The sequence below is a fragment of the Rhinopithecus roxellana genome, chromosome 20 (assembly GCF_007565055.1).
Source record: "Rhinopithecus roxellana isolate Shanxi Qingling chromosome 20, ASM756505v1, whole genome shotgun sequence".
Taxonomy (NCBI): domain Eukaryota; kingdom Metazoa; phylum Chordata; class Mammalia; order Primates; family Cercopithecidae; genus Rhinopithecus; species Rhinopithecus roxellana.
The window spans coordinates 25,586,891-25,613,413 of NC_044568.1; the positions used below are offsets into that span (position 1 = coordinate 25,586,891).

The window sequence follows — 26,523 nt, forward strand, 5'->3', positions numbered from 1 at the left end:
GGGCAATGGCCATGAACCTGTGTCAGGCAACGTGCTTGTACTCTTACCCTGCCACACATGCTTGGACTAGACTATGTCGAGGCTGGGTGACCTCCCCTGCCCACGCCGCTCCTTGATCACAACCCTGGCAATTCTACAGCGGCCACAGTATTTCCTTGTGGGGATGGGCAGGGATGAGACCTCTGTCTAGGGGTACTTGGGTGCCTCATTCAGGCTGTCACTCCCATCCACAGCTGGCGTGTCCGTGGCCAGCCAGGATTCCTGAAAGCAGAGGCATCCGAGGCATGAGTTACAAGCGGAGTCTAGTGCAGCGTGATCTCCGTGCTCTTTCTGCTGAGAGTACTTTAAATGGGTACGATGCAAATCATAGAACGGTAGAGTTGGCAGGCAGGGTGGTGCCAGGCAGGCCCCACCAGGAGTTCCCAGCCAGGAAATGCGCCAGGGGGATTCTAGGCCCAGGTTCACCATGGGATTTGGGCTGACTTGGGCCTGCCTCCCCAAAGCTTGCAGGATAGGAATAACAATGATCCGCAGAGAGGAAACCTGTGTGGGGCAAGCACAGAGAATCCACCAACCCAGCAGATGGGTGGGTGTCAAGTAAGGCTTCCTGGAGTATATAGCTGGAGCTAAGGCCAGGAGAGAGTACTGGGCAGGGGGAGAGCGGTGAGCATCTCAGGCTGCCTGGGATTGAGTCAGGGGAGGAGTGGACTGCACAGGCCTTGTGACTGTTTGGGTCATCTGGACTTTATCTTGAGGGCCTCAGGGAGTCTTGGGTGGGTCTGCAGATTTCTGAATCTGAGGGGCATGGCATTGGGAAACATGTGGTCTGTGGCTGGCACACAGCCATTTTGCCTGGATTAATGCTAACCACACTCATCAATTCAGTCGGTCTGTTTATCCTAGGTCACAGCAGAAGAGCCTCAGACCCCACCCAGAATCACAGAGAAGCAGGAGTCCTAACCTGCCCAGCTTCTCAGGGAGTGAGGCTGCTGGCCTTAGCCCTGGGAGACATCGTGGTGGGCAGCTGGACAAGCAGCTCCTGGGCACAGAGCAGGGATCTGACCTTGACTGTCAGAGGACCAGAATCCTCTAGGGGTGCGTCCTGAAATGGTGGTGGAGGAAAGAGAGGCCAGAGAGATGTGATACAGAAGACCCTGGGCAAGGGGAAGGAAATGGCAAGGCCATTTCCACCTCTTGCAGCCTCAGTCTCCTCATCTGTTAAGTGGAATAGTAAGGCTGTCCCCTCCCAGTGTTACTTGAGGTGAAAGGCATGCAGATGGCTCTTGTCCTAGTTCCAGGCACAGAGGGGCTTGGGAAGTGGCCACTGCTATTTTTAGAGGCCACACAGCCTGACCAGGGCAAGGAGCATCTGAGCAAAGCAGATCTGGTGACTTCCTCTTTTAGCCATTTCCCGTTTGGTAGAGACAGTGACCAGGGTCTTCGCCCTGCCCTGCCCAGTCCACAGGCATGTCATCCAGAGGCTATTGTGATGGGGACTCCCCACCTCTGCACCCATACCATGAGGGGAGGTGAAGGCAGGTGCCACCCCTGCCTCTCATGGCACCCTGAAGACACTGGGATAGTGCCCAGGGAGGGCGTGCCCTGTGCAGGGCTGGATTTACAGTCAGTGCCCAGTGAATGTCCAGGAGAGCCCAGTGCTGGTTTATCACTAGATGATCGTGGACCCTAAACGGGGATGTGTTTGGGAAGTGGTGAGAGCATGGCGTGTGGGGGCAGGTGAGGCCTGAAAGGTCACTGGGAGTAACGAAACTGTGAAGGGCTTTGAAGCAGTGGGGAGGGATTTGGGTGTCACCAGGGCCCCAGAGTTCTGAGTAGACTGAACGGGCTGGCTGGGATGGAGAGAAGTCACCCGAGGGCCTGGACTGTGGTGCTGATTCAGGGTGGCTGTTTCCAACATGGGCTCCCAGCCATGCCAGGGCCCTCCAGATGATCTGTTCTCTGGCACCTTACTGGACTCTGGCCTTTAGTAAGGCCTGGGCCCTTGGTAGGCTGGTGGGTGCCAATGTAAGCTTCTCTCAGCTATGTTTCTGTTCATTTCGCTCCCACAAGCCTATCCTGGATACTTTGGTTGAATTTTAGCCAAGTGGCCAAGGGCTCTGTTCTGTTTCCTTCTTCCTCTCTCATAGTGAACAGGACCCTGTCTTCTCTGTAGCCTGGGATAGCTATGGGTGGAAGACTTTGGGTTCAAGCCTCCAGGGTATATATCTTTTTTTTTTTTTTTTGAGACCGGGTCTTGGTCTGTCACCCAGGCTGGAGTGCAATGGCACGAGCTCACTGCAACCTCTCCTCTTGGGTTCAAGCAATTCTCCTGTCTCAGCCTCCCGAGTAGCTGGGATTACAGGCATGTGCTACCACGCCAAGGTGATTTTTTGTATTTTTAGTAGAAATGGGCTTTCACCATGTTGGCCAGGATGGTCTTTTTTTTTTTTTTTTTTTTTTTTTTTTGAGACGGGGTCTCATTCTGTTGCCAGGCTGGAGTGCAATGGTGATCTTGGCTCACTATAACCTCCGACTCCCAGTTTCAAGTGATTCTCCTGCCTCAGCCTCCCGAGTAGCTGGGATTACAGGTGCGTGCCACCACACCCGGCTAATTTTTGTATTTTTAGTAGAGACGGGGTTTCACCGTGTTGGCCAGGATGGTCTCTATCTCCTGACCTCGTGATCCACCCACCTCGGCCTCCCAAAGTGCTGGGATTACAGGCGTGAGCCACTGTGCCTGGCCTGCCAGGCTGGTCTTGAACTCCTGACGACAAGTGATCCACTCGCCTCCCCACCTCCCAAAGTGCTGGGATTACAGGCATGAGCCACCATACCCTGCCTCGAGGGTATATATCTAATGATAGGGCCTTGGCCAAACTTTGGAGGTTCTGGAATGCAAAGGGGTCTCCAAGGCCCTCCTCCCAGGCAGAGCTCCCATCTGGGTCCATTAACCATAGAAACTATGTGTAAAGGTGTGTCTGTGTTTGCTGGGGATGATTCAGACCAAAATCTCATTTAACAGATATGGAAACAGAGGCCTAGCATGGGGAGTGACTTCACCCTAAACCCCTTTCCAATAATTTGAATGGCCCAGGAGGATGTTCCAGTGAATATCTAGGAGACTTACTTTATCTGGAGTTGGAGACAGTGTTAGGGCCCTTCCCCAAATATGTCAGGCCTCTCCCAAGCCCCCCACAGGCATCTCTGCACTACACAGCAGTAGCAGCTTTTCTGCACAAAAATGGTTCCCTGGCCTTTGAGTCAAGGTCCCTGCTCTCTGAATTTCCTGCCACCGGCACTGTGCTTTAATTTGAGGTGTGGAACTGCACAGGTCTACCATAGTATCTGTGGCTCTTCAAGGGGTCTGCTGCAGACATCAAAGTTCTTGGGAGTCTTGAACCTGCCAGGGCGAGGGCTCACACATGTCCTGTGCCCCCTGCAGTCCCTGGTGATTTGGGGAACCAGCTGGAAGCCAAGCTGGATAAGCCGACAGTGGTGCACTACCTCTGCTCCAAGAAGACTGAAAGCTACTTCACAATCTGGCTGAACCTGGAACTGCTGCTGCCTGTCATCATTGACTGCTGGATTGACAATATCAGGTGGGTGCTGGGGCACACAGCGGGGGTGCTGCTCACCAACAGGCCTGAGAGGCCTCCAGAGCCTGTTTCTTCTATCCTCATCTCGAGGTCACTGACCTCTCTCCTTCCCCAGGTCCTCGGTCTGGTCTGGTCTGGTCTGGTCGGCACCACCTCTGCACTCCCAGGCAGAACTAACTTTCCCTTCCAGCTACCCTTGTTCTTCTACTCTCCAGCCCTGGCCTCTCATGCCTACACACAATTTTTTTTTCTTTTATTTTGGGACGGAGTCTCACTGTGTCACTCAGGCTGGCGCCATCTTGGCTCACTGCAACCTCCACTTCCCAGGTTCAAGCAATTCTTGTGCCTCAGCCTCCCAAGTAGCTGGGACTATAGGCGCCCACCACCATGCTGGCTAATTTTTGGTATTTTTAGTGGAGATGGTGTTTTACCATGTTGGCCATGATGGTCTCGAACTCCTGAGCTCGAGTGGTCTGCCCACCTTGGCCTCCCAAAGTGCTGGGATTACAGGCATGAGCCACCGTGCCTGCCTACACAAAATTTCTGTGCCCCAGCCGCTATTCAGAGCCTTGGCATGGCCCCCACCCCTTTCCTTGTCTGTGACTTGGTCTCCCCTACGTCTCTAGCTGCTTGTTCTTCTTGGGACACGCCATGTCTTTGCACCTGCTGTTCTTTTGGCCTGGAATCTATTTCTACACCCTTTGCCTGATAAATGTGCTTCCATTCACCCTTTAAAACATGACCCTAGGTCAGGCACTGTGGCTCTCCTATAATCCCATCACTTTGGGAGGCTGAGACAAGCAGATCACCTGCGCTCACGAGTTGAAGAACAGCCTGGGCAACATGGTAAAACCCCATCTCTTCCAAAATTACAAAAAGATTAGCTGGGCATGTACCTGTAGTCCCAGCTACTTAGGGGGCTGAGGCAGGAGAATTGCTTGAGCCAGAGAGGCAGAGGTTGCAGTGAGCAGAGATCACGCCACTGCACTCCAGCCTGGGTGGCAGAGCGAGACCCTGTCTCAAGACAACAATAACAACAAATCAGCCTGACCCTGGTCCCTTTGTGGCAGCTCCCTTTTGACTCTCCAGAGAGGTTCGCCTCTCCTCCTCCCAGGCCCCACGCTTGCTTCCTCTAAATGTCATCACGTGCCCAAATTTGTCTCCAGGCATGTTTCCCCAAATTGCACAGGCACTACACATTTTATATACTTACTTTCGTTTAGTCTTACAGCAACCCCATTTTGAAATAGGTGCTTTTTTTTTTGTTTTTTTTTTGTTTTTTTTTTCACCAGCATTACTTGCCAACAGGTGGTTTTTAAACCTGCTTTACAGCTGGGAAATCTGGAAGCTCAACGAGGTTACAGTGATTGCCTGTGTTCACTCAGCTAATAAGTGGTAGAATCAGAATTCAAACCCAGAATGTGTGGCTCTGAGCTGAGGTTCCCTCCCAGGCTGAGCTCCGTGAAGGGAGGGAGTGTGTCTGTTTTATCTTTATAGCAGTAGAACCAGAAACACAGTTGGTGCCCAATACATGTTTGAGCTGAATGGAGTCTCCCAAATTAAAAGTTTTTCCCGGTCGGGTGCGGTGGCTCATGCCTGTAATCCCAGCATTTTGGGAGGCTGAGGTGGGCAGATCATGAGGTCAGGAGTTCGAGACCAACCTGACCAACACAGTGAAACCCTGTCTCTACTAAAAATACAAAAATTAAGCCCAGGCGTAGTGGTTCATGCCTGTAATCCCAGCTACTCAAGAGGCTGAGGCAGGAGAATCGCTTGAACCTGGGAGGTGGAGGTTGCAGTGAGCTGAGATCGTGCCATTGCATTCCAGCCCAGGGGACAGTACAAGACTCTGTCTCAAAAAAAAAAAAAAGAAAATACAAAATTAGCTGGGCGTGGTGGTACACACCTGTAATCCCAGCTACTCGAGAGGCTGAGACAGGAGAATCACTTGAACTTGGGAGGCAGAGGTTGCAGTGAGCAGAGATCGGGCCACTGCACTCTAGCCTGGGTGACAGAACGAGATTGTCTGAAAAAAAAAAAAAAAAAAAAGGTTTTCCCAGAGATTTTCTAGCTGCTCCTCCAGGCGCCCTGGCCTGCCAGCTGTTTGTGATGCCCGTTTTGTTGACTCCTTCCTCCTCTGTGTGTTGTGTGACTGGGGTTATTTCTGGGCTGTTGGTGTGCATTTCTATTTTTATACTGGGGACACGGCCTCAGGTATTGCCAGTTGGAGTGCCAGCTGATACCAAGAGGGGCCTGTCTGCCTTCACTGCTTCTCTGACCTGTTTAGATTTTCACCCAGGCAGAACTGCTTTGGCTTTCCAGAACAGTTTTCTGCATTTTGCTGTTTGATAATTTTTTATTTTTAGTAGCAACAAGCTACTTTGCTTTGTGACCATTGGGATAATCTACACATTCCTCTGGAGAGAATGGGCCTCCAGGACCTGTTATCTGGGTCAATTGTGGGGATCCTGTCAGCTTTCTGTGGCTGATATCTAAGGGGACAGGTGGGACTCAGAACCACCAGAAACTCTAGGTTCCTGTGTTTTGGGGGGCACATTTACCTCTTCAGTGTGAGGTGAGGCCAGAGCAAGGTTCCCGGCCTAGCACAAAGGCACAAGGCTTTTCTTCTGGTATAAGGTGTCCACCTGCCCCTCGCCCTGTTCCCATCATTTATTCAGGCCTTGACAACCCTCTTCCCACAGGATATGGTGCCGCAGCCGTGTACTTAGCCCTGAGGCGGGGTCTGTCCTGTCTGGTTCTGTTTGGCACTGCAGCGACAGAAACTATGAGATAATGTGTGTAGTGTTAGAAGCTGCTGAGTCTGTGGTAATTTATTGCACGGTTCCAGAAAACTAATAGGCCGGGTGCGGTGGCTCATGCCTGTAATCCTAGTGCTTTGGGAGGCTGAGGGAGGAGGATCACTCGGGCCCAGGAGTTTGAGACCAGCATGAACAGCATAGTGTGGCCCTGTCCCTACAAAACAAACAAACAAACAAACAAATAAATAAGCCAGGCATGGTGGTGCCTGCCTAGCTATTCAGGAAGATGAGGTAAGAGAATCACTTGAGCCCAGGAGGTTATGGCTACAGTGAGCTATGATGCCCTCACTGCACTGCAACCTGGACGGAGTGAGACCCTGTCTCAAAAAAGAAGAAGAAAGAAAACTAAGAAAGGGCTGTTAGTGATCTCAAGTCAGTAGCTGGTGGTCCATGTCCTATGTCATGGCGCTTAGGAATTTGCTGGGCAAGCCCTGGGCCTTGTGGTTGCAGTCTGACAGGTGATACAGCCCTGGGGTACCAGGGGGTCATAGGAGCATGGTTCATTCCCTTCCTCCATGGAGGATGTGTTTGGAGGTTGACTGGCTGCTGTGGCCAATGCCCAGAGGAAGTGGGACCCAATTATACCTACCTGGGGCCACACAAGGCCTTCCTCCTGTCTCCCCCCACCAGCTCCCATCATTTCTCTGGGCCTTGCCTCTTCTGTCTGCCTACCCACCCATATAGCAGCCCTGAGGCATGGTGCCTTTCTAGGGTTTTTTTTTTTCTTTTTTTTGAGACGGAGTTTCGCTCTTGTTGCCCAGGCTGGAGTGCAGTGGCACGATCTCGGTTCACTGCACCTCCGCCTCCCAGGCTCAAGCAATTCCCCTGCCTCAGCCTCCCAAGTAACTGGGATGACAGGTACACGTCACCATGCCTGGTTAATTTTTGTGTTTTTAGTAGAGATGGGGTTTCACCATGTTGGCCAGGCTGGTCTTGAACTCCTGACCTCAAGTGATCCACCTGCCTCAGCCTCCCAAAATGCTGAGATTATAGGCGTGAGCCACTGCACCTGGCCTAGTGGTTTTTTTGTTTTTGTTTTTGTTTTTTTGAGACAGGGTCTTACTTTGCTGCCCAGACTGATGTGTAGTGGCATGATCATGGCTCACTGCAGCCTCAATATCCCAGGTGCAAGTCATCCTCCTGCCTCAGCCTTCCAAGTAACTGGGACCACAGGCCTGCACCACCATGCGTGGCTAATTTTTTATTTTTAGTAGCAACAGGGCCTCACTATATTGCCCAGGCTGGCCTTGAACTCCTGGCCTCAAGCATTCCTCCCACCTTGGCCTTGCAAAGTGTTGGAACTACAGGTGTCAGCCACTGCACCTGGCCCTTGTCTGGTTCTGTTGTGTACTGCACTCACCATCTCCTTTGCCTGGGTTATGTTGGGTGGCAGGAGCTGGATGCAAGGAGATGGAGTGATGGGAAGCTGAAAGAGGGTGGACTGCCTCTTGGGGTCCAGTGTGAAGTTCACAGCGAACCAGGACTGCCGCCTCCTTCTCCCAACCAGGTCCAAGACCCTCATTCTAGAGTAGGGTCACGGGGGACAGGGGAACGTTGCTTCGATAGGGGTCCTGGGATCAGTGTTTGGAGTAAGTATGTGTTGGTAGGGTCCTTGTTTGAATGTAATTACTCTGATCTGTGCTTTTTTTTTTTTTTTTTTTGAGACGGAGTCTTGCTCTGTCACCCAGGCTCGAGTGCAATGGCGTGATCTTGGCTCACTGCAACCTCTGCCTCCTGGGTTCAAGCGATTCTCCTGCCTCAGCCTCCTGAGTAGCTGGGATTACAGTAGCCTGCCACCACACCTGGCTAATTTTGTATCTTTAGTAGAGACGGGGTTTCGCCATGTTGGTCAGGCTGGTCTCAAACTCCTGACCTCAGATGACCTGCCAGCCTCAGCCTCCCAAAGTGCCGGGATTAACAGACCTGAGCCACTGCATCAGGACAATTTTTGTATTTTTAGTAGAGACGGGGTTTCACCACATTGGCCAGGCTGGTTTCAAAATCCTGACCTCAGATGATCTGCCCGCCTCAGCCTCCCAAAGTGCTGGGATTACAGGACATCTGTGCTTTATCAACCTGCTTTGTTACTTTTCGGTCTCTCCTATCCATCTGACCAAACCTGGGCATGGGAAGGGAGTATGACTCAGGACATGATGCACTGTTGAGACACACCAAGCTCCGTGTCCCCTCTGGGTCACTGGCTCGATATCCTCTCACAACAGGCTGGTTTACAACAAAACATCCAGGGCCACCCAGTTTCCTGATGGTGTGGATGTACGTGTCCCTGGCTTTGGGAAGACCTTCTCACTGGAGTTCCTGGACCCCAGCAAAAGCAGCGTGGGTATGTAGCCCTCACTCAAGGCCTCCGGGAGCTGGGATGGGGTTTCTGCTGGACTCGAGCTGGAACTGGAGGAACTCTGCTGGTTTGTACAGACAGCCTGTGAGCTGTCTCTGATCAGCGTGGGCACAGAGCCCTGTAGCATTCTTCCAGGGACCTGCTGACTGTCACAGTCTCCATGCTGGGCATAGTGTAGGTGGCCGGCACTAGCTGTATCTTTTCTTATCCTCTGTATTTCTGTCTACAGGTTCCTATTTCCACACCATGGTGGAGAGCCTTGTGGGCTGGGGCTACACACGGGGTGAGGATGTCCGAGGGGCTCCCTATGACTGGCGCCGAGCCCCAAGTAAGCAGGCACTCTCGTTCCTTCCCTGAAGTCTCGGGAGGTAGGGGCGAGGTGATCATGGGCACCACAGGTCTTGGGCTCTCCCCTTGTCCTTGGCTGTCCCCTGTCCCTGGGCCTCTGGCATCCAGTCTAGTGGTCATAGCCACCACCCTTGGTCAGTCTTATCCTGTCCTCCATTTCCCACCCTGCGACCTCTGGGCCTCTGAGCCCTGGGGAGAAATATAAGGCTTCCTCCCTTCATGGAAGACAGGGTGACCCAGACCACTCAGTTTGAATGTGAGCACCCTCCCCTCCCCTCTCATCTTGTGTCTGGCCTGAGAAAAGCTCAGTGGTTCGGGCTCCAGGACCCTTCCCGCCTGACCCCTGCCTGGCTCTGGCCTGCAGATGAAAACGGGCCTTACTTCCTGGCCCTCCGCGAGATGATCGAGGAGATGTACCAGCTGTATGGGGGCCCCGTGGTGCTGGTTGCCCACAGTATGGGCAACATGTACACGCTCTACTTTCTGCAGCGGCAGCCGCAGGCCTGGAAGGACAAGTATATCCGGGCCTTCGTGTCACTGGGTGCGCCCTGGGGGGGCGTGGCCAAGACCCTGCGCGTCCTGGCTTCAGGTAAGACCCTACCTGGCCCAGTGTGGGGGGCTATTGCCAGGAATTCTGCCCTCTCTTGCCTTCCAAAGTGTCCTCCTAGGCCAGCATGCCTCATGTCTGTCCCACGGTGTGTGGGGTCTATGCAAATCTACCCCTAAAAGTCCAAGGAAGAAAGAGGTTGACAAATCTAGTTTCTCAGAGAAAAACATTTAATAGGGACATACGAGTAGAAGCCACATCTGTGTCTCAGGTGGTGGCTAGACAAGATGGTGGATCCCCACACTATTAGCCCCCAGACCCAGAGCTTATATTCTGTAGGGAAAGGGCGACTCTGATGCGATGTGTTGAACATTGAAGGATGATAACACAGAGGCTGTGTGAGATTTATGGTAAATATATGCACAAGGAACAGTAGATAAAGTGGAAATCTCAGTGGACTTCCTGGATCTGGGGTTAATCAGAAGCCAACATGGTGGATTAGTATCCAAGATGGAGTTGCTTTGGTCTCCACAATGACTCTTCTCTTGGGTCAGCCCTCTTTTTTTTTGTTTTGTTTTTTTTTTGTTTGTTTGTTTTGAGACAGAGTCTGGCTCTGTCACCCAGGCTGGAGTGCAGTGGCACAATCTTGGCTCACTGCAACCTCTGCCTCCTGGGTTCAAGCTATTCTCCTGCCTCAGCCTCCTGAGTAGCTGGGATTACAGGTGCCCACCACCACACCCAGCTAATTTTTGTATTTTAAGTAGATATGGGGTTTCATCATGTTGGCCAGGCTGGGCTCGAACTCCTGACCTCAGGTGATCCACCCACCTCGGCCTCCCGAAGTGCTAGGATTACAGGTGTGAGCCTCTGTTCCCAGCTGTCCCTCACTCTTACCCCCATCCTTGCTTCTTCATCCCCACCTTCACCCCAGAGGAGGAAGGCTAGAGCATTTTTTTTTTTTTTTTTTTTTTTGAGGCAGGGTCTTTCTCACTCTGCCACTCAGGCTGGAGTGCAGTAGCGTGATCTTGGTTCATGCAACCTCTATTTTCCAGGTTCAAGTGATTCTCCTGCCTCAGCCTCCCGGAGAGCTGGGACTACAGGCATGTACCGCCACACCTGGCTAATTTTTGTATTTTTGGTAGAGACTAGGTTTCGCTATGTTGGCCAGGCTGGTCTCTAACTCCTGACATCAAGTCAGGAGGATCTGCCTGCCTCAGCCTCCCAAAGTGCTGGGATTACAAGCATTAACCACCACAGCCAGCCAGATTTTTTTGTATTTTTAGTAGAGATGGGGTTTCACCATTTTGGTCAGGCTGGTCTTGAACTCCTGACCTCAAATGATCTGCCCACCTTGGCCCCCCAAAGTTCTGGGATTACAAGGATGAGCCCCTGCACCTGGCCTCTAGACTACAGTTTTTAATTTATGAGTTGCACCTCCATCTGTGGGCAGCAAGGAGCCTCTGTAGGCAACACAGGGAGGAAGCAGGTGCAGGTCTGGCTGCACCTGCTGGCCTGGCAGTTGGGAAAGCCACCCCTTTTCTGGTTCCTCCCCCATCTTTTCAGGACTGTTGCAGCTCACCAGCTGCAGCTATAGAGTAGAGCTTCCTCCTCTAGGAGGGCTAAGTTTCCTCCCTCTGCTAAGACTTGAGGGAGGCTTATGGACCCTTGCTTTGGGAGCTATGAGCCAGGGCTGTGCCAAGCATCTCATGAGCTCAAGTCCCTGCCACTGCTTGACCTGCTTGGTCTACTGGCATTGTGATTAGGTCAGGCCCAGTGACTCTGAATTGGCTGGAAGACACTCAGCTTTAGTGAGGACTCATTAGAGCCACTCCTTCTGTCTAGCCTGGGCCTGGAGGGACAGATGTGGGCATACCCTGAGTTTTGACAGGTAACCCTGGCCCCTTTCAGAGTTTCTCTGTGAGTCCCCTTAGAGCTTTGCTTCAAAGGCTGGGAAGCTGTTCTGTCCCGCCTTGGCAGTCCAGGACTGGGGGGGGGTGGTGCGGGGAGGTGTCCGTGCACCCCTCGGGGCTTTCCTTACCTTAGGGGTCCCCCAGCCAGGCCACAGCAGGCAGAGCTGAGGCCCTACAGTCAGTCCGAGAGGCCTCCCTGCTTTCAGATACAGGGTGGGGTGATGGGGGACCATGGATCCTGAACAGTCCAGAGGCCCCTGTTCCCAAGTTGCAGCTTTTACTTCCTGGAGGCCTCCCTGGCTGCCGGGTGTTTGTGTTGTTCCCATTCCTGTGTACTGGGACTCCGCCTCCATCTGCAGCCTCCCCTCCTGCCCTGTCTCTAGCATGCCTGGCTGCCCAGGTCAGCGCACAGGCAAGTGGGCGGAATGAGGCCACTGCTGGCTGAACACTGGTCTGAGCTTAGGAAGAGAAAAACTGGTACACAGTTCAGTGTCATAAAAGGGAAAGCAGAACATGTCACCTCTGGGCTGCCAACCTGCTGACTCACTAGACTAGGTCAGTGCCCACAGACCTGATCAGCACTTGGAGGATGGTAGAGTTTACAGAAAAGGAAGCATCATAAATCACACTGTGGGTATGTGCCGCCTCACTCCCTGGTGAGGAAAGCAAAAGAAACAAAACATATCTTGGATGTGTGGTTCCCAGATGTAGCAAAAATAAAGAGAAACAAAGCCAAGGCAAGCAGCCTGGGCAACATAGCAAGACCCCATCTGTATAAAAGGTGGAAACATTTTTAGCTGGGCATGGTGGGATGTGAGTGTAGTTCCAGCTGCTCAGGAGGCTGACATAGGAGGATCACTTGAACCCAGGAGGTGGAGGTTGCAGTGAGCCAAGATCACACCACTGCACTCCAGCCTGGGTGACAGAATGATACCCTACCTCAAAAAAAAAAAAAAAAAAAAAAAAAAAAATTGCCAGGCATGAGGCATGGTGGCACATACCTGTAGTCCCAGCTACTCGGAAGGCTGAGGTGGGAGGATTGGCTGAGCCTGAGAGGTTGAGGCTGCCGTGAACCGTTATCATGCCACTATACTCCAGCCTGGGCAACAGAGTGAGACCCTGTCTCAAAAAGAAAAAAAAAAAGCCAACGCAGGGATGGGAGTCGCAGTGATTACAATGATGATAAGAGGGTAGAGATGCGGGACTGTAGACTGGGCCCCTGGCAGGGGCCTGGTGGTGAACATGCTGCCCAACCAGCTGGCATTCCTAAGCACAGACTGACCAGAGCCTTCTCCCTGCAGGAGACAACAACCGGATCCCAGTCATCGGGCCCCTGAAGATCCGGGAGCAGCAGCGGTCAGCTGTCTCCACCAGCTGGCTGCTGCCCTACAGCTACACGTGGTCACCTGAGAAGGTGTTTGTGCAGACGCCCACGACCAACTACACACTGCGGGACTACCGCAGGTTCTTCCAGGACATCGGCTTTGAAGACGGCTGGCTCATGCGGCAGGATACAGAAGGGCTGGTGGAGGCCACGATGCCACCTGGTGTGCAACTGCACTGCCTCTATGGCACTGGTGTCCCCACACCAGACTCCTTCTACTATGAGAGCTTCCCTGACCGTGACCCTAAAATCTGCTTTGGTGACGGCGATGGTACTGTGAACTTGAAGAGTGCCCTGCAGTGCCAGGCCTGGCAGAGCCGCCAGGAGCACCAAGTGTTGCTACAGGAGCTGCCAGGCTGCGAGCACATCGAGATGCTGGCCAACGCCACCACCCTGGCCTATCTGAAACGTGTGCTCCTTGGGCCCTGACTCCTGTGCCAGGCAGGGCTGGATGGCTCAGCTGTGGACCTACTCTTGGCCTCTGGTGCTGTCATGGCCCATGAGTTTCGCAGAGGTTGTGACTGACCATTCAAGGCCCCGAGTCTTGGACTGTGAAGCGTCTGCCATGGGCAAGTGCTGTTTGTTATCCTTTCTCTGTGGCAGTGAAGAAGGAAGAAATGAGAGTCTGGACTCAGGGACACTGGATGGCAAGAATGCTGCTGATGGTGGAATTGCTGTGACCTCAGGACTGGCTCCACAGGGTGGGCTGGCTGGGCCCTGGTCCCAATCCCTACCTGGGGCCGTGTGTCCCCCCTACTCCTATGGGCTTTTCATACTTGCCTACTGGGCCCTGGCCCCGCTGCCTTCCTATGAGGGATGTTACTGTGCTGTGGTCCTGTACCCAGAGGTCCCAGGGATGGGCTCCTGGCCCCTCGGGTGACCCTTCCCACACACCAGCCACAGGTAGGCCTGCCACTGGCCATGGGTAGCTAGAGCTGCTGGCATCCCTGTGGCTTAGCTGGTAGCCAGCCTGACTGGCTTCCTGGGCGAGCCCAGTAGCTCCTGCAGGCAGGGGCAGTTTGTTGCATTCTTCATGGTTCCCAGGCCCTGGGACATTTCACTCCACTCCTACCTCCCTTACCGCCAGGAGCAGTCAAGCTCTGGATTGGGCAGCAGATGTGCCCCCAGTCCTGAAGGCTGTGTCCCAGGAGCTCTGATTTCCTTGGATGTGCTGTTGGCCCCAGGACTGAAGCTGCCTCCCTTCGCCCTGGGACTGTGGTTCCAAGGATGAGAACAGGGGTTGGAGCCACGGTCTTCTAGGGACCTGTGGAGAAAGGGAATCCAAGGAAGCAGCCAAGGCTGCTCGCAGCTTCCCTGAGCTGTACCTCTTGCTAACCCCACCACCACACTGCCACCCTGTCCTAGGGTCTCACTAGTACCCAAGTGGGTCAGCGCGGGGCTGAGCACGGGGCTGAATGGGACCCTGAGAGAGCCAGGGGTCCCCTGAGGCCCCCCTAGGGGCTTTCTGTCTGCCCCAGGGTGCTCCATGGGTCTCCCTGTGGTAGCAGGCATGGAGGAGAGTCAGGGCTGCCTTCATGGCAGTAGGCTTTAAGTGGGTGACTGGCCACAGGCTGAGAAAAGGGTACAGCCTCTAGGTGGGGTTCCCAAAGCTGCCTTCAGGCTGGACTGAGCTGCTCTCCCACAGGGTTTCTGTGCAGCTGGATTTTCTCTGTTGCGTACATGCCTGGCATCTGTCTCCCTTTGTTCCTGAGTGGTGGGCCCCGCATGGGGCTCTCAGCAGGCTGAATCTGGATTCTGGCAATAAAAGTACTCTGGACGCTGTAAGGTGCCCTGGCCTATGCTCTGCTCTGAGCATGAGGGGAGGGAGGTGATGGAGGTACAAGGTGGCTGGAGAGGCAGGAAATTAGGGGCTGGGCCTTTACAGGAGCCTTGACAGGTTCTGTCAGCATCAAAGCATGGTTCCTGTGCCCTTCTGTGGACTTCATCCTCCTGCCCTCTCTCCTGGAATCCAGTTCCCCTCCTGGGACTAAGAACCAGAACCTGAAACATTCCTGTGGAAATGGGGTCCTGTCCTCCCCCTGCTTCTGCCTGGTCAGCAGGCCCCACATGCCACCCAGGAGCTGGGAGCAAGGACAGTCCTGCTAGACCCTCCTTCGCAGCCTCTGTCTTCCCTCAGCTTGCAAGTGTCAGCATCCTTTGAACCTAGAGTTCTTTTTAGGATGCCACCCTTCTTTGCATCTTCAGCTCATCAGCCTGCCATCTGTACCCCGGGGGAGGTACAGACGAGAGAGATCAAGGGAGGAAAAGAGACTACTGGGCTGAGACTGGTATGGACAAAGACAGAAACAGAGACAGGGAAACATGGATAGGGGATAGGGTCCTGGCCTGAATTTTGTAGTCCAGAGCCCAGCCAGTACCCAGTTCTGTCTTCACTCAGCCCCACCAGCTGGGGTGCCAGGCTTTGATACACCAGAGGCCACAAGAGGGCGCTCTGAACCCTCTCACCGAACCACCTGTTAGCCAAACCTGGAAGGACAGAGTGACCCAGAGAGGGGGTAAAAATGCCTGGGGTAAAAATACTCGGGTCCAGCTGCAGCTCTGGCCTCAGTAAAAGGATGACAACATGACAGGGAACTTCACCTCAGGTCCTGCCCAACCTCACTCCCTGCTTGGCCCTGACACCCCCCTACTCATGGCACCCCACTCACCGCTGACCCATTTCAGCTTCACTGTCACCCTCAGTTTCATAGCTGCAGAGAGAGAGGGCATGGAATCAGGGAAGGCTTTAGGACCAGCACACTAGGGTTCAAAGCTCTACTAGCTGCAGCCAAGTTGTCTGGGGAGCCTTCTGACCCTCAGTTTCCTCATCCAAAGAATGGGGACATCTGGGTGCACTGGCTCACGCTTGTAGTTCCACCTACTCAGGAGGCTAAGGCAGGAGGATTGCTTGAGCCCAGGAGTTTGAGACCAGCCTGGGCAAGACTTTAAAGGTGAAATAGGCTGGGCGCCATGGTTCGTGCCTGTAATCCCCGCACTTTGGGAGGCCAAGGAGGGTGGATCACCTCAGGTCAGGAGTTCAAGACCAGCCTGGCCAACATGGTGAAACCTCATATCTACTAAAAATACAAAATTAGCCAGGTGTGGTGGCACATGCCTTGTAGTCCTAGCTACTCTGGAGACTGAGACAGGAAATCGCTGGAACCTGGGAGGTGGAGGCTGCAGTGAGCCAAGATGGCGCCACCGTACTCCAGCCTGGGCAAGATACAGTGAGCTAGATCTCAAAAAAAAAAAAAAAAAAAAAAAAGCCGGTGGCTCACGCCTGTAATCCCAACACTTTGGGAGGCCAAGGCGGGTGGATCATGAGGTCAGGAGATCGAGACCATCCTGGCTAACACGGTGAAAGCTCGTCTCTACTAAAAATACAAAAAATTAGCCGGGCGACGTGGCGGGCACCTGTAGTCCCAGCTACTCGGGAGGCTGAGGCAGGAGAATGGCGTGAACCCAGGAGGCGGAGCTCGCAGTGAGCTGAGATCGCGCCACTGTGCTCCAGCATGGGCGACAGAGCGAGACTCCGTCTCAAAAAAAAAAAAAAAAAAGATGAAATAAAAATAAATCTGTAGTCCCAAGTAGGAAGCTGAGGCAGGAAGATCGCTTGAAACCAGGAGTTCAAGGCTGCAGTGAGCTATGATCACAACTGTGAATAGCCATTGCACTCCGGCCTGGGCAATAGATCTCTGAAAGCAAAAGAAAAGAATGGTTACAAAGAAATGTATCTTGCAGGGTGGTCCTGAGGAACACTGATGGTGTTAGAGAACATCTGATTCAGAGTGTGGTGTACATGGGGCTTTCAGCTGATGGGCTACGTAACTGGGTGTGAGACTGCAAAGCCAGAGGGAGCTGGCATATGTTTTTTTTGTTTCCTTTCTTTTGTTTTTTTTTTGAGATGGAGTTTTGCTCTTATCACCCAGGCTGGAGTGCGATGGCGCGATCTCGGCTTACTGCAACCTCTGCTTCCCGGGTTAAAGCGATTCTCCTGCCTCAGTCTCCCAAGTAGCTGCAATTACAGGCATGTGCCACCACAATAGGCTAATTTTGTATTTTTATTAGAGACGGGGTTTCTCCATGTTGGTCAGGCTGGTCTCGAACTCCCAACCTCAGGTGATCCGCCTGACTCAGCCTCCCAAAGTTCTGGGATTACAGGTGTGAGCCACCAGGCCCAGCTGAGCCGGCATACCTTATATGAAGCTGTGGCAGGGACAAGTGGCTGGGTGCCGACACAAGTGTCCAGAGTCGTCCTTCTGCCCAGCCAGAGAGGCCGAAGGAACTGATCTGGGAGGCAAAGGGTGCAACTCGATTGATCCAAATATATATGTCCACTCACTGACACGGGAGGTGTTCCAAGCAGAGGGCAGGAGGGCAGCACCAGTGAGGGCTCCTCAAGGATTGTCATCCAGGCCTGCAGAGAGGAGAATGGAAGGTTTTTAGGCAGGGGAGATACAAAGTCATTGCAATCTGTAATTTAGGAGCATCCCCTACTCTGTGGAGATGGGTTAAGGGGAGCAGGAAAGGGATTGGGAAGCCATTGTGGCTGGGGAGAAGAAAGCAGGGTGTAGGCCCTGGGAGGAGTGGGGAGGAAGGGTTTGAGGTGCTACCCATCTCTGGCTGGGTCCCTGTCACTGGGTGGCAGGGAGCAGGGTCTTGGGTATAGTCTGGAACTAGAGGACATGCACTTGTGGTCATAAGGCTGGGGGAAAAGACCTCAGGGCCCTGGACCAAGTCAGTGTTTGAGGTGTTGACAGGATATTTCGGTGGAGGGCTCAGGGGCCCATGAGGTCAGGAGGCTCTAGACAAGAGAGCCCCAGAGACACCAGAGGAAAAGGAACTCCAGAGGAAGATGGAGGAGCAAACAGAGGGAGGGGAAGTGGGCAGGAGGTGCATCTCCCCCAAGAGGGGTGGCAGCTCTCTTGGGAAGATGAGTACAGAGCCCCAGGGAGGTCTGGGGTTGGCCAAGGGAGCCTGCAGTTTCTTTGTGGGTGCGGGAGCCTCAAGGGATGCGAGTCTGAGCTGTGCGTGTGTTTGGACAAGTCCCCAGAGTGTGTGTCTTCTCGGGGTTCCTAGACGCAGGGCGGCAGTGGCCCGGCGGCGGCGGAGGCCGTTTGGATCCCTGTGTGAGCTGTAGGGGGCGCCCTGGGCGCCGGGCCCAGGTCAAGGGCGAGATAGGAACGGGGTGCCGGGGCCAATGAGAGCTCCCCGCGGGAATGTCCCGGTGTGGACGCCCTCGGAGGCCCCTTCTAACTCCAGGGCGGCTAGGGTGGCCGGGCCCAGGTCACGGGCTGCGCCGGCCCTGGCGAGGCCACTGGGGGCTGTCGGGCGTCCACGCTCACGGTCTGGGCCAGAGGACCCCGTACCGGCCAGGCCGTGGCGGCCACGGGGGCCTGGAAGCACCGCTGCCAGCTGGCCCTGCACGGAACTGTGTCCCGACGCGGCGCGCGCTGTCGCGATCCGGCGGCGGGTGACGTGGCGGGGCGGGGCCTGAGCGGCCGCGGCGACGGCGGCGCGACCGAGCATCCTGGCGGCGCCGGGCCACTGGGAGGTAACGGGCCGGGCCATGGGCGGGCGCGCGGGGAGCGGGGCCGGGGCCGGGTCCGGGGCCGGGCCGCGTTCTGTGGGAGCCGAACCCTCTAGGTCTTGGCCACCGCCGTCGGGAGCAGGATGCGGCCCAGAAACGGCGCGGGGCTGGCCGGTCAGGGCCGCGCGAGAGGCTCTGCGGCTGAGGGGTGGCGACACGAGGAGCGAGGGACCTCGAGCGTGAGGGCCGAGTGTGGGAGAAATGCTGTATGGGTGCGAGCCCCGGAGGCTGATGGTGACCGCGAGGAAGCCAGTCTTGGAGTGTGCTGGCGACGCGGCGAGTGTGAGGGAGACCGGAGGTGTGTGTGGAGAGGGAAACCCCAGGTACAAGGGTGACCGGGACTGTGTGTGTGCGGGCCGCGCTGCGAGCGTGAGACTGTGCGACGGTGACTCTGAGTGGGACTGTGACTGCGCTTGCGACTGCAGGACAGAGAACCTGTGCTGTGTGGCGGCCGCGGTGGGGCGGAGAAAGATGCGGGCTCAGGACTGCAGGAGCCAGGCTTCCTGGGGCTGTCGCAAGAATGACGATTATCAATTTAAAATCAGTCCATTTACTTTAGAGAATGCCGCAAGGTTTTGTGGCGTGTTGGGGCCTGGAGCGTTGGGCTGCTGGCGCTGGGGAACCCGCGTGGCCCCGGTGATTATGGCTCTTTTGAGCGTCCCCATAGCCTGTCATCTTGTGTGACTATCTCTCGTCCTGAATGTGGGGAGATAGACGTGAAACATTCTGAAAATTCTTCGCTGGGCTCTAAGCAAACATGTTGTGTAATGGTCAGTATAAATAGGAATCAGGGTGTCGGCGAACACGTTTTTGAGTACCTCTTGTATGCCCTGGGCTTGGTGACACAGTTAAAAAGAATTCAGTCTCTGCCCTTGATGGGGGAAAAAGCCAGGGCCAGCTCAGCTCGCAGGGCGGCAGTTCAGTGCCCAGCCATCAGGAGCTTATCTCTCAGAGCTGCTCCCAGATTTCAGATCTGGGAGGAGCAGACTTGAAAGGCTGTGACTGCTTCCTGATATCAGTTCCACCTCTTTTTGGTGGCGGTGAGGCCCTTTGGGGACCTGCCCAGGCCACCTGCATTACTCAGGTCCCGTGTGTGCTGTGCAGATGGCTTTTGCTTCCCAACTTTGATCTCAGATCGTCATTCAAGTCGTTACACTGGAGTTTATTTTCCTGGCAAGTGTGTGGAAAACCACCAACCTGATTTTCTCCTCTCTTCCTCTCCTTGTCCTCCTTCCCTATTTGGCCATGCATGTATTTTTATGGCATATACCGGTTTTATGATCCCCATCTCCCAGGAACTTCTTAGTAGAAGAAATTTGCTGACCTTTGTGTTTCCTGCTGTAATCTCTTGGATGTAGATTAGTTTCTAAAAAAGTTATGCAGGCCAGGCACCTCAGGCCTGTAATCCCGGCACTTTGGGAGGCCGAGGTGGGCGGATCACGAGGTCAGGAGATCCAGACCATTCTGGCTAACACAGTGAAATCCCGTCTCTACTAAAAATACAAAAGATGAGCCGGGCGTGGTGGCGGGCACCTGTAGTCCTAGCTACTCAGGAGGCTGAGGCAGGAGAATGGCTTGAACCCAGGAGGCAGAGGTTGCAGTGAGCCAAGAGTGCGCCATTGCACTGTAGCCTGGGCGACAGAGTGAGACTCTGTCTCCAAAAAAAAGAAAAGAAAAAAGTTATGCAAACAGTGCCCACGGGACCTGGGGCCCCAGAGCTGCCTAGACATGCATGATTTAATGTGACAAGGCCAGTTCTCTGACTGCTTCAGTTATACCCACCCTGTGGGTGTCATGGAACCTGCCAGTAATTAGGACTGCCCCTGCCGGGCATGTAAAATTTAGATTTTACAAGGAAATATCATTCTGCTGCTTTCTTGGTTAATTTTTAAAAATTACGTAAATATATATATACATATATTTTTAAATCCGCTTTCTCAGATTAAAAGGGTTCATTTTTTGATCAGTTCCCTCCCACTCTTTGTTGCAGAGTTTATGTGGCCAAGGCAGACAAGTGAAATTAGGCCTTGCTGCGAGGACTTCATTTCCTTCTCAGTACTGGACCCATTTATGAGGAGGTGGCTTATGAAAGTGTGATGTTCACGTATTTCTTGACAGGTGAATATTGTTGCGCTGTGTTTTCTTCTGTTTGTGTGATTTACAAAGAGTTTTTACTTATTTGTATACAGTATGAGCACAATACTAGTAAAGAGAATCGCTTACACATAATTAACAATTCTTTAGTATTACATGTTAAATAACACTAATTTATTATAAAAATAAATTATCTATTTATTTATATTACAACTCTTTCTAAAGAGTAATTGGGTGGGTTTTTTGTTTTTTTTCTTTTTGGAGACAGAGTCTCATTGTGTTACCCAGGCTGGGGTGCAGTGGCGTGATCTCTGCTCACTGCAACCTCTGCCTCCTGGGTTCAAGTGATTCTTCTGCCTCAGCCTCCCAAGCAGCTGGGATTACAGGCGCCCGCCACCATGCCCAGCTAATTATTGTATTTTTAGTAGAGACGGGGCTTCACCATGTTGGCCAGACTGGTCACGAACTCCTGAGATCAGGTAATCTGCCCGCCTCGGCCTCCCAATTGTGGTGGATTTTTTTTTTTTTTTTGAGACGGAGTTTCGCTCTTGTTGCCCAGGCTGGAGTGCAATGGCGCAATCTTGGATCATTGCAACCTCCACCTCCCAAGTTCAAGTGATTCTCCTGTCTCAGCCTCCCGAGTAGCTGGGATTATAGGTGCCCACCATCATGCCTGGACAATTTTTTGTATTTCTAGCACAGATGGGGTTTCACTGTGTTGGCCAGGCTGGTCCTGAACTCCTGACCTCAGGCGATCCACCCGCCTCAGCCTCCCAAAATGCTGGGATTACAGGCGTGAGACATTGCGCCTGGCCATAACTCATAGAGTTTTATAGGAAAAAGTCTTCTGTGTTTTCACCATAGTTAAGATTTTGATTCAACCAGAGGGGGAAATAAAAATATTTTGATGTATTTCTCTGTGATACAGCAAAATATTTTTTGGTCTTCAGCCCATTTCCTAGCATACAACTCCTAAAATACTTAGAAAGACCAAAGTAATGTCTTTTTGTATGCTGATGACTGGTGGCTGGCAGCCCCTAGAAAGCTTCAGGATGGGGACTGGTCACTGGAAAGACCAAGTCAGGATTAGAGGGTTGGGACTTTGAGCCCTACCCCCAACCTCCGGGGAGGGGAGAAGGAGGAGGGTGAGGTTAAGTTGATCACCAATGGCCAGTGGCTTAATCACTCATGCCTATGTAATGAAGCCTGCATAAAAACCCAAGAAGCTGGGGGTGTGGGGAGCTTCCGGATAGCTGGACACGTGGAGGTTCCTGGATGGTACTTCTCCCTAGGAGGACAAGGAAAGTCTGTGACCCTTCCCCCTTCCTGGCTCTGCAAACCTCTTCATCTGTATCCTTTGTAACACCCTTTATAATATACCAGTAAATGTAAGTAAGTGTTTCTCTGAGTTCTGTGAGCCATTCTAGCAAAATAATTGAACTGAAAGAGGGGTCTTGGGAGCCTCAACTTCAAACAGTTCGGTCAGAAGTTCAGGAGTCCTGGATTTGTGCCAGGTATCCTGTGGGGGAGGGGAGTCTGTGGGACTGAGCCCTTCCGCTGTGGGATCTGATGCTGTTTCCAGGTAGATAGTGTTGGGATTGAACTGGAGGACACTCAGCTGGTGTCCCTGGGGAGAAATGATTGCTTGTTAGTGGGGAACCCTCCCCCCGGCATTTGGTCACAGAACTCTTCTGTGTTGATTGTTGTGGTGTGAGAGTACACAGTAAAAATGGTTTTGAGTTTTTCCCAACATTCTCAATAGCATTTTTTCCTTTATTCATTACAAAAATTTTGGTTTCAAATCCAGTTTGTAAAACTTCCTTTGTAATTGAGCTTCCCCCATTTCATCCCATCGTTTTCTGATGTAATTGAATTGTGATAAATTCATTTATTCCAAAAATTGCTTGTGGCAGTTTCGTGGTTAAATTTTCATGGGGAAATTTTAGTAGTCTGTTAAATTCCTTTATTACCTGCTGCAGGAGACTGCAGGAATTTAAAAAAAAAAAAATTTAGATTTTTTTGTTGGCTGGGTGCGGTGGCTCACGCCTGTAATCCTAGCACTTTGGGAAGCCGAGGCAGGCAGATCTCCTGAGGTCCCAGGAGTCCGAGACCAGCCTGCCCAACATAGTGAAACCCTGTCTCTACTAAATACAAAAAATTAGCCAGGCATGGTGGCGCAGGCCTGTAATCCCAGCTACTCAGAAGGCTGAGGCAGGAGAATCGCTTGAACCCAGGAGGCGGAGGTTGCAGTGAGCCAAGATCGTGTCATTGCACTCCAGCCTGGGCAACAAGAGCAGAACTCTGTCTCAAAAAAAAAAAATTTTTTTTGTTTTTGCTGTGTTGCCCAGGTTGGTCTCAAACTTCTGGCCTCAAGTCGTCCTCTTACCTTGGCCTCTCAAAGTGCTGGGATTATAGACTTGAGCTACTGCACCCAGCCTAATTTGTGTGTGTGTGTGTGTGTTTTTTTTTTTGTAGAGATGGGATTTTGCCATGTTACCCAGGCTGAGAGAGATTGATATTGTGTGTGATCCTCACATACCAATTTCTCTCTTTTTTTCATTGCACCTGTAACTAATTGGAAGTAGCAATTTCTCTTATGAATTGGATAAAAATTGAGGGAAAGGATAGCCAATTCAGGAGGGTGATCTGGTAGAATTTTGATGACTCTGTCATAATGCCTAGCTGGAGGTAATGTCTTAATTATTGGCCTTTTGAATCAGTGATTTTCATTCCATTGTTGCAGAGGGTCTGCAGATCTACTCTGGGGACAGGATAGACAACGCGTCTCACACAGGTAGGCACTGCTGTTTTTGGAATGTATGTAGCTACTGTTGTGATTAATTAAATGCAAATTCCTTCAAAACCAAGTCTTAGCTTTTTGCCGTTATTTATTCTTCTTTATCAATTGTTACCTGAAGAATAAGTACCGTGACAGAAAATGTCTGATGCTAATACAGCCAGTTCACCCTTCCTTCCTCCCTTTCTCCCTTCTTCCCTCCTTCCCTCTTCCCTCCTCTTCCCTCCTTCTTTCCTTCCCTCCTTCCCTCCTTCTTTCTTTCCTTCCTTTTGTAGAGACAGAGGTCTCCCTATGTGGCCCAGGCTGGTCTTGAACTCGGCCTCAAATGATCCTCCCTCCCTTCTTGGCCTCCCACTGACTGGCCAGACATTTCACTTGTTTTTTTGGAGACCAAGTCTCACTCAAGTGCCCAGGCTGGAGTGCAGTGATGCGATCTCTCAGCTCAGTGCAACCTCTGACTCCCGGGTTCAAGGGATCATCCTGTCTTAGCCTCCTGAGTAGCTGGGACTACAGGTGTGCGTCACCATGCCTGGCTAATTTTTGTATTTTTTTGTAGAGACAGGGTCTTGCTGTGTTGCCCAGGCTGGTCTCAAACTCCTGGGCTCAAATGATTCCCCTTGCCTCAGCCTCCCAAAGTGCAAGGATTATAGGTGTGGGCCACCGTGCCCGGCTTGACATTTTTACGTTTAAATATGCTATAATCCCATAATACATTACTACTATTTTTGTTTTGGGTGGTCAGTTATATTCTAAAGTTATTAAAAATGAGCAAAAAGTGTGGTTGGGCGCGGTGGCTCACGCCTGTAATCCCAGCACTTTGGGAAGTCGAGGTGGGCAGATTACCTGAGGTCAGGAGTTCGAGACCAGCCTCACCAACATGGAGAAACCTTGCCTCTACTAAAAATACAAAATTAGCCGGGGCCGGGCATCATCAGTTACACCTGTAATCCCGCACTTTGGGAGGCCGAGGCGAGCAGATCACCAGGTCAAGAGATCAAGACCATTCTGGCCAACATGGTGAAACCCCGTCTCTACTAAAAATATAAAAATTAGCTGGGTGTGGGGACCGTGCCTGTAATCCCAGCTACTCAGGAGGCTGAGGCAGGAGAATTGTTTGAACTTGGGAGGCGGAGGTTGCGGTGAGCTGAGATTGAGCCACCATACTCCAGGCTGGGCAACGAGCGAAATTCCGTCTTAAAAAAAAAAAAAAAGCCAGGCGCGGTGGCTCACGCCTGTAATCCCAGCACTCTGGAAGGCCAAGGTGGGTGGATCATGAGGTCAGGAGTTTGAGACCAGCCTGATCAACATGGTGAAACCCCGTCTCTACTAAAAATACAAAAATTAGCTGGGCATGGTGGCACACGCCTGTAATCCCAGCTACTTAGGAGGCTGCGGCAGGAGAATTGCTTGAACCCGGGAGGCAGAGATTGCGGTGAGCCGAGATTGTGCCACAGCACTCCAACCTGGGCGACAAAGCGAGACTCTGTCTCAAAAAGAAAAAAAAAAAGCAAAAATATGTATTTAAAAAATATTTACTTAGGCTATTTGGTATTGCCCCACAGCTTGATGTTCTGTTCTATTTTTTCACTTTTTCCATTTTGACCCTTTTGGTTTTCATCTCACTGCTAAAGTTCCACATTTGTTTCCTCATGCTGTTCAGCTTTTTCAGTAGAGTCTTTAATGTATCAAACACAATTATTTTAAATTCATTGTTTGATGTTTCCATTATCTGGGTCATCTCTAAGTCTGGTCCTATTGATTATTTTACCTCTTGATAGTGGGTTGTTTTTCTTGCTTTTTTAATGTTGCTTGTAACTTGTTACTGATTGCCAGACATGGTACGTGGAGCAGTAGAGACTGAGGTATATAGCATTTATTTTGGGAACTGGGTACAGCTCTTCTTTGCTAGACTGTTTGTATGGGAGTTTGAACTCCTAGTCAGGAGACAGTTGTGTTTGGGTGTTATTGTTGCTATGGTTACGTTAGGTGCACCAGTGGCTTCAAATTCTTCTCGTGTTTCCTTGCCAGCTTATGGTTGGTTTGCTGGAGGGAGGCTTTTTCTCAGTGGTTATCCTCCATCCATACCCTCAGCTTATTAGCCAGGCGTGGTAGTGCCACCTGTAGTCCCAGCTACTCTGGAGGCTGAGACAGGAGAATCCCTCGAATCCAGGAGGCAGAGGTTACAGTGAGCTGAGATTGTACCACTGCACTCCAGCCTGCATGACAAAGCAAGACTCTGCCTCAAAAAAAAAAAAAAAAAAAAGAGAAAAGAAAAAAAAAGGTCTCACTCAGTCATCTCACTCTGTCACCCAGACTGGAGTGCCAGTAGTGCCATCATGGTTCACTGCAGCCTCCAACTCCTGAGCTCAAACTTACCTCTTAGCCTTCTGAGTAAATAGCTGGGGCTACAGGCGTGTGCCATCATGCCTGACTACTTTTTAATTTTTTTTGTAGAGATGGAGTCTTGCTATGTTGCCCAGGCTGGTCTTGAACTCTTGGCCTCAAGTTCCTCCAGCCTTAGCCTCCGGAGGCTACACAAGTGTAAGCCACTGTGTCCAGCCACCCTCAGCTTTGGGATTTCTCTGTGCACCTATGCCTCAGTACACAGTCTCAGTGGTAGACTACTGTTGCTTGTTTCTGGGTGCTTGCTAACCTGGTGGTAGGGAGTGGGGATTTCTCTGTTGTCCTGGTTCAGCCTCAGTCTTAGGCAGGCCCTGTTTGTTTCCCTGGGTCTTGGGAGTGGATCTTTCTGGGTGCTCCTGCCCTTTTCCCAGGAGAAAGCACCTCTAGTGGTCTTGCCCAGAATTTTCTACCCCTCCTCCAGGCATAGAGTTTTTTTTGTTTTATTTTGTTTTTGTTTTTATCCTGCCCCAGCTGCCTCAGGAGTGACAGAGTTTGCTGCCCTTTCCCAGGGGTTTATGGTTTTTATTCTTTAGAGAAGAAGGGTATAGGTTGGCCTTTGTATTTTCCCTCCCATAAGCCAGCACTACCAAGAGAGGTTTTCTCAGGTGACCTGCCCAGTATTTCTTTTGAGTACCCACTGAGGTCTATGGAAAAAACCTGAGTGTCTATGGCTCTTGAT

General features: G+C 52.1%; 2 protein-coding genes across 8 annotated transcripts in view; both read left to right on the top strand.

Moving 5' to 3' along the window:
* PLA2G15 (phospholipase A2 group XV) overlaps positions 1-14,749 on the top strand; it is a 25,011-nt gene extending 10,262 nt beyond the window's left edge. For 2 of the 4 annotated variants that reach the window (XM_010355055.2, XM_030924651.1), the window contains exons 4-8: positions 3,443-3,599; positions 8,638-8,756; positions 9,001-9,099; positions 9,484-9,708; positions 12,878-13,556. In XM_010355055.2, the coding sequence (XP_010353357.1) occupies positions 3,443-3,599; positions 8,638-8,756; positions 9,001-9,099; positions 9,484-9,708; positions 12,878-13,389 (1,112 nt within the window). In that variant the 3' untranslated portion in view covers positions 13,390-13,556. Of the gene's footprint in view, positions 1-3,442; positions 3,600-8,637; positions 8,757-9,000; positions 9,100-9,483; positions 9,709-12,877 lie in introns of all 4 variants that reach the window. The other 2 variants (XM_030924653.1, XM_030924652.1) reach the window with 2 other exon arrangements.
* Positions 14,750-18,129: 3,380 nt separating this feature from the next.
* The window catches only part of SLC7A6 (solute carrier family 7 member 6), a 42,462-nt gene continuing 34,068 nt past the window's right edge, over positions 18,130-26,523 (top strand). The window contains exons 1-3 of one of the 4 annotated variants that reach the window (XM_010355047.2): positions 18,130-18,514; positions 20,541-20,668; positions 23,388-23,438. In XM_010355047.2, the coding sequence (XP_010353349.1) occupies positions 20,647-20,668; positions 23,388-23,438 (73 nt within the window). In that variant the 5' untranslated portion in view covers positions 18,130-18,514; positions 20,541-20,646. Of the gene's footprint in view, positions 18,515-18,581; positions 18,874-20,540; positions 20,669-23,387; positions 23,439-26,523 lie in introns of those variants that run through there. The other 3 variants (XM_030924666.1, XM_030924665.1, XM_030924664.1) reach the window with 3 other exon arrangements.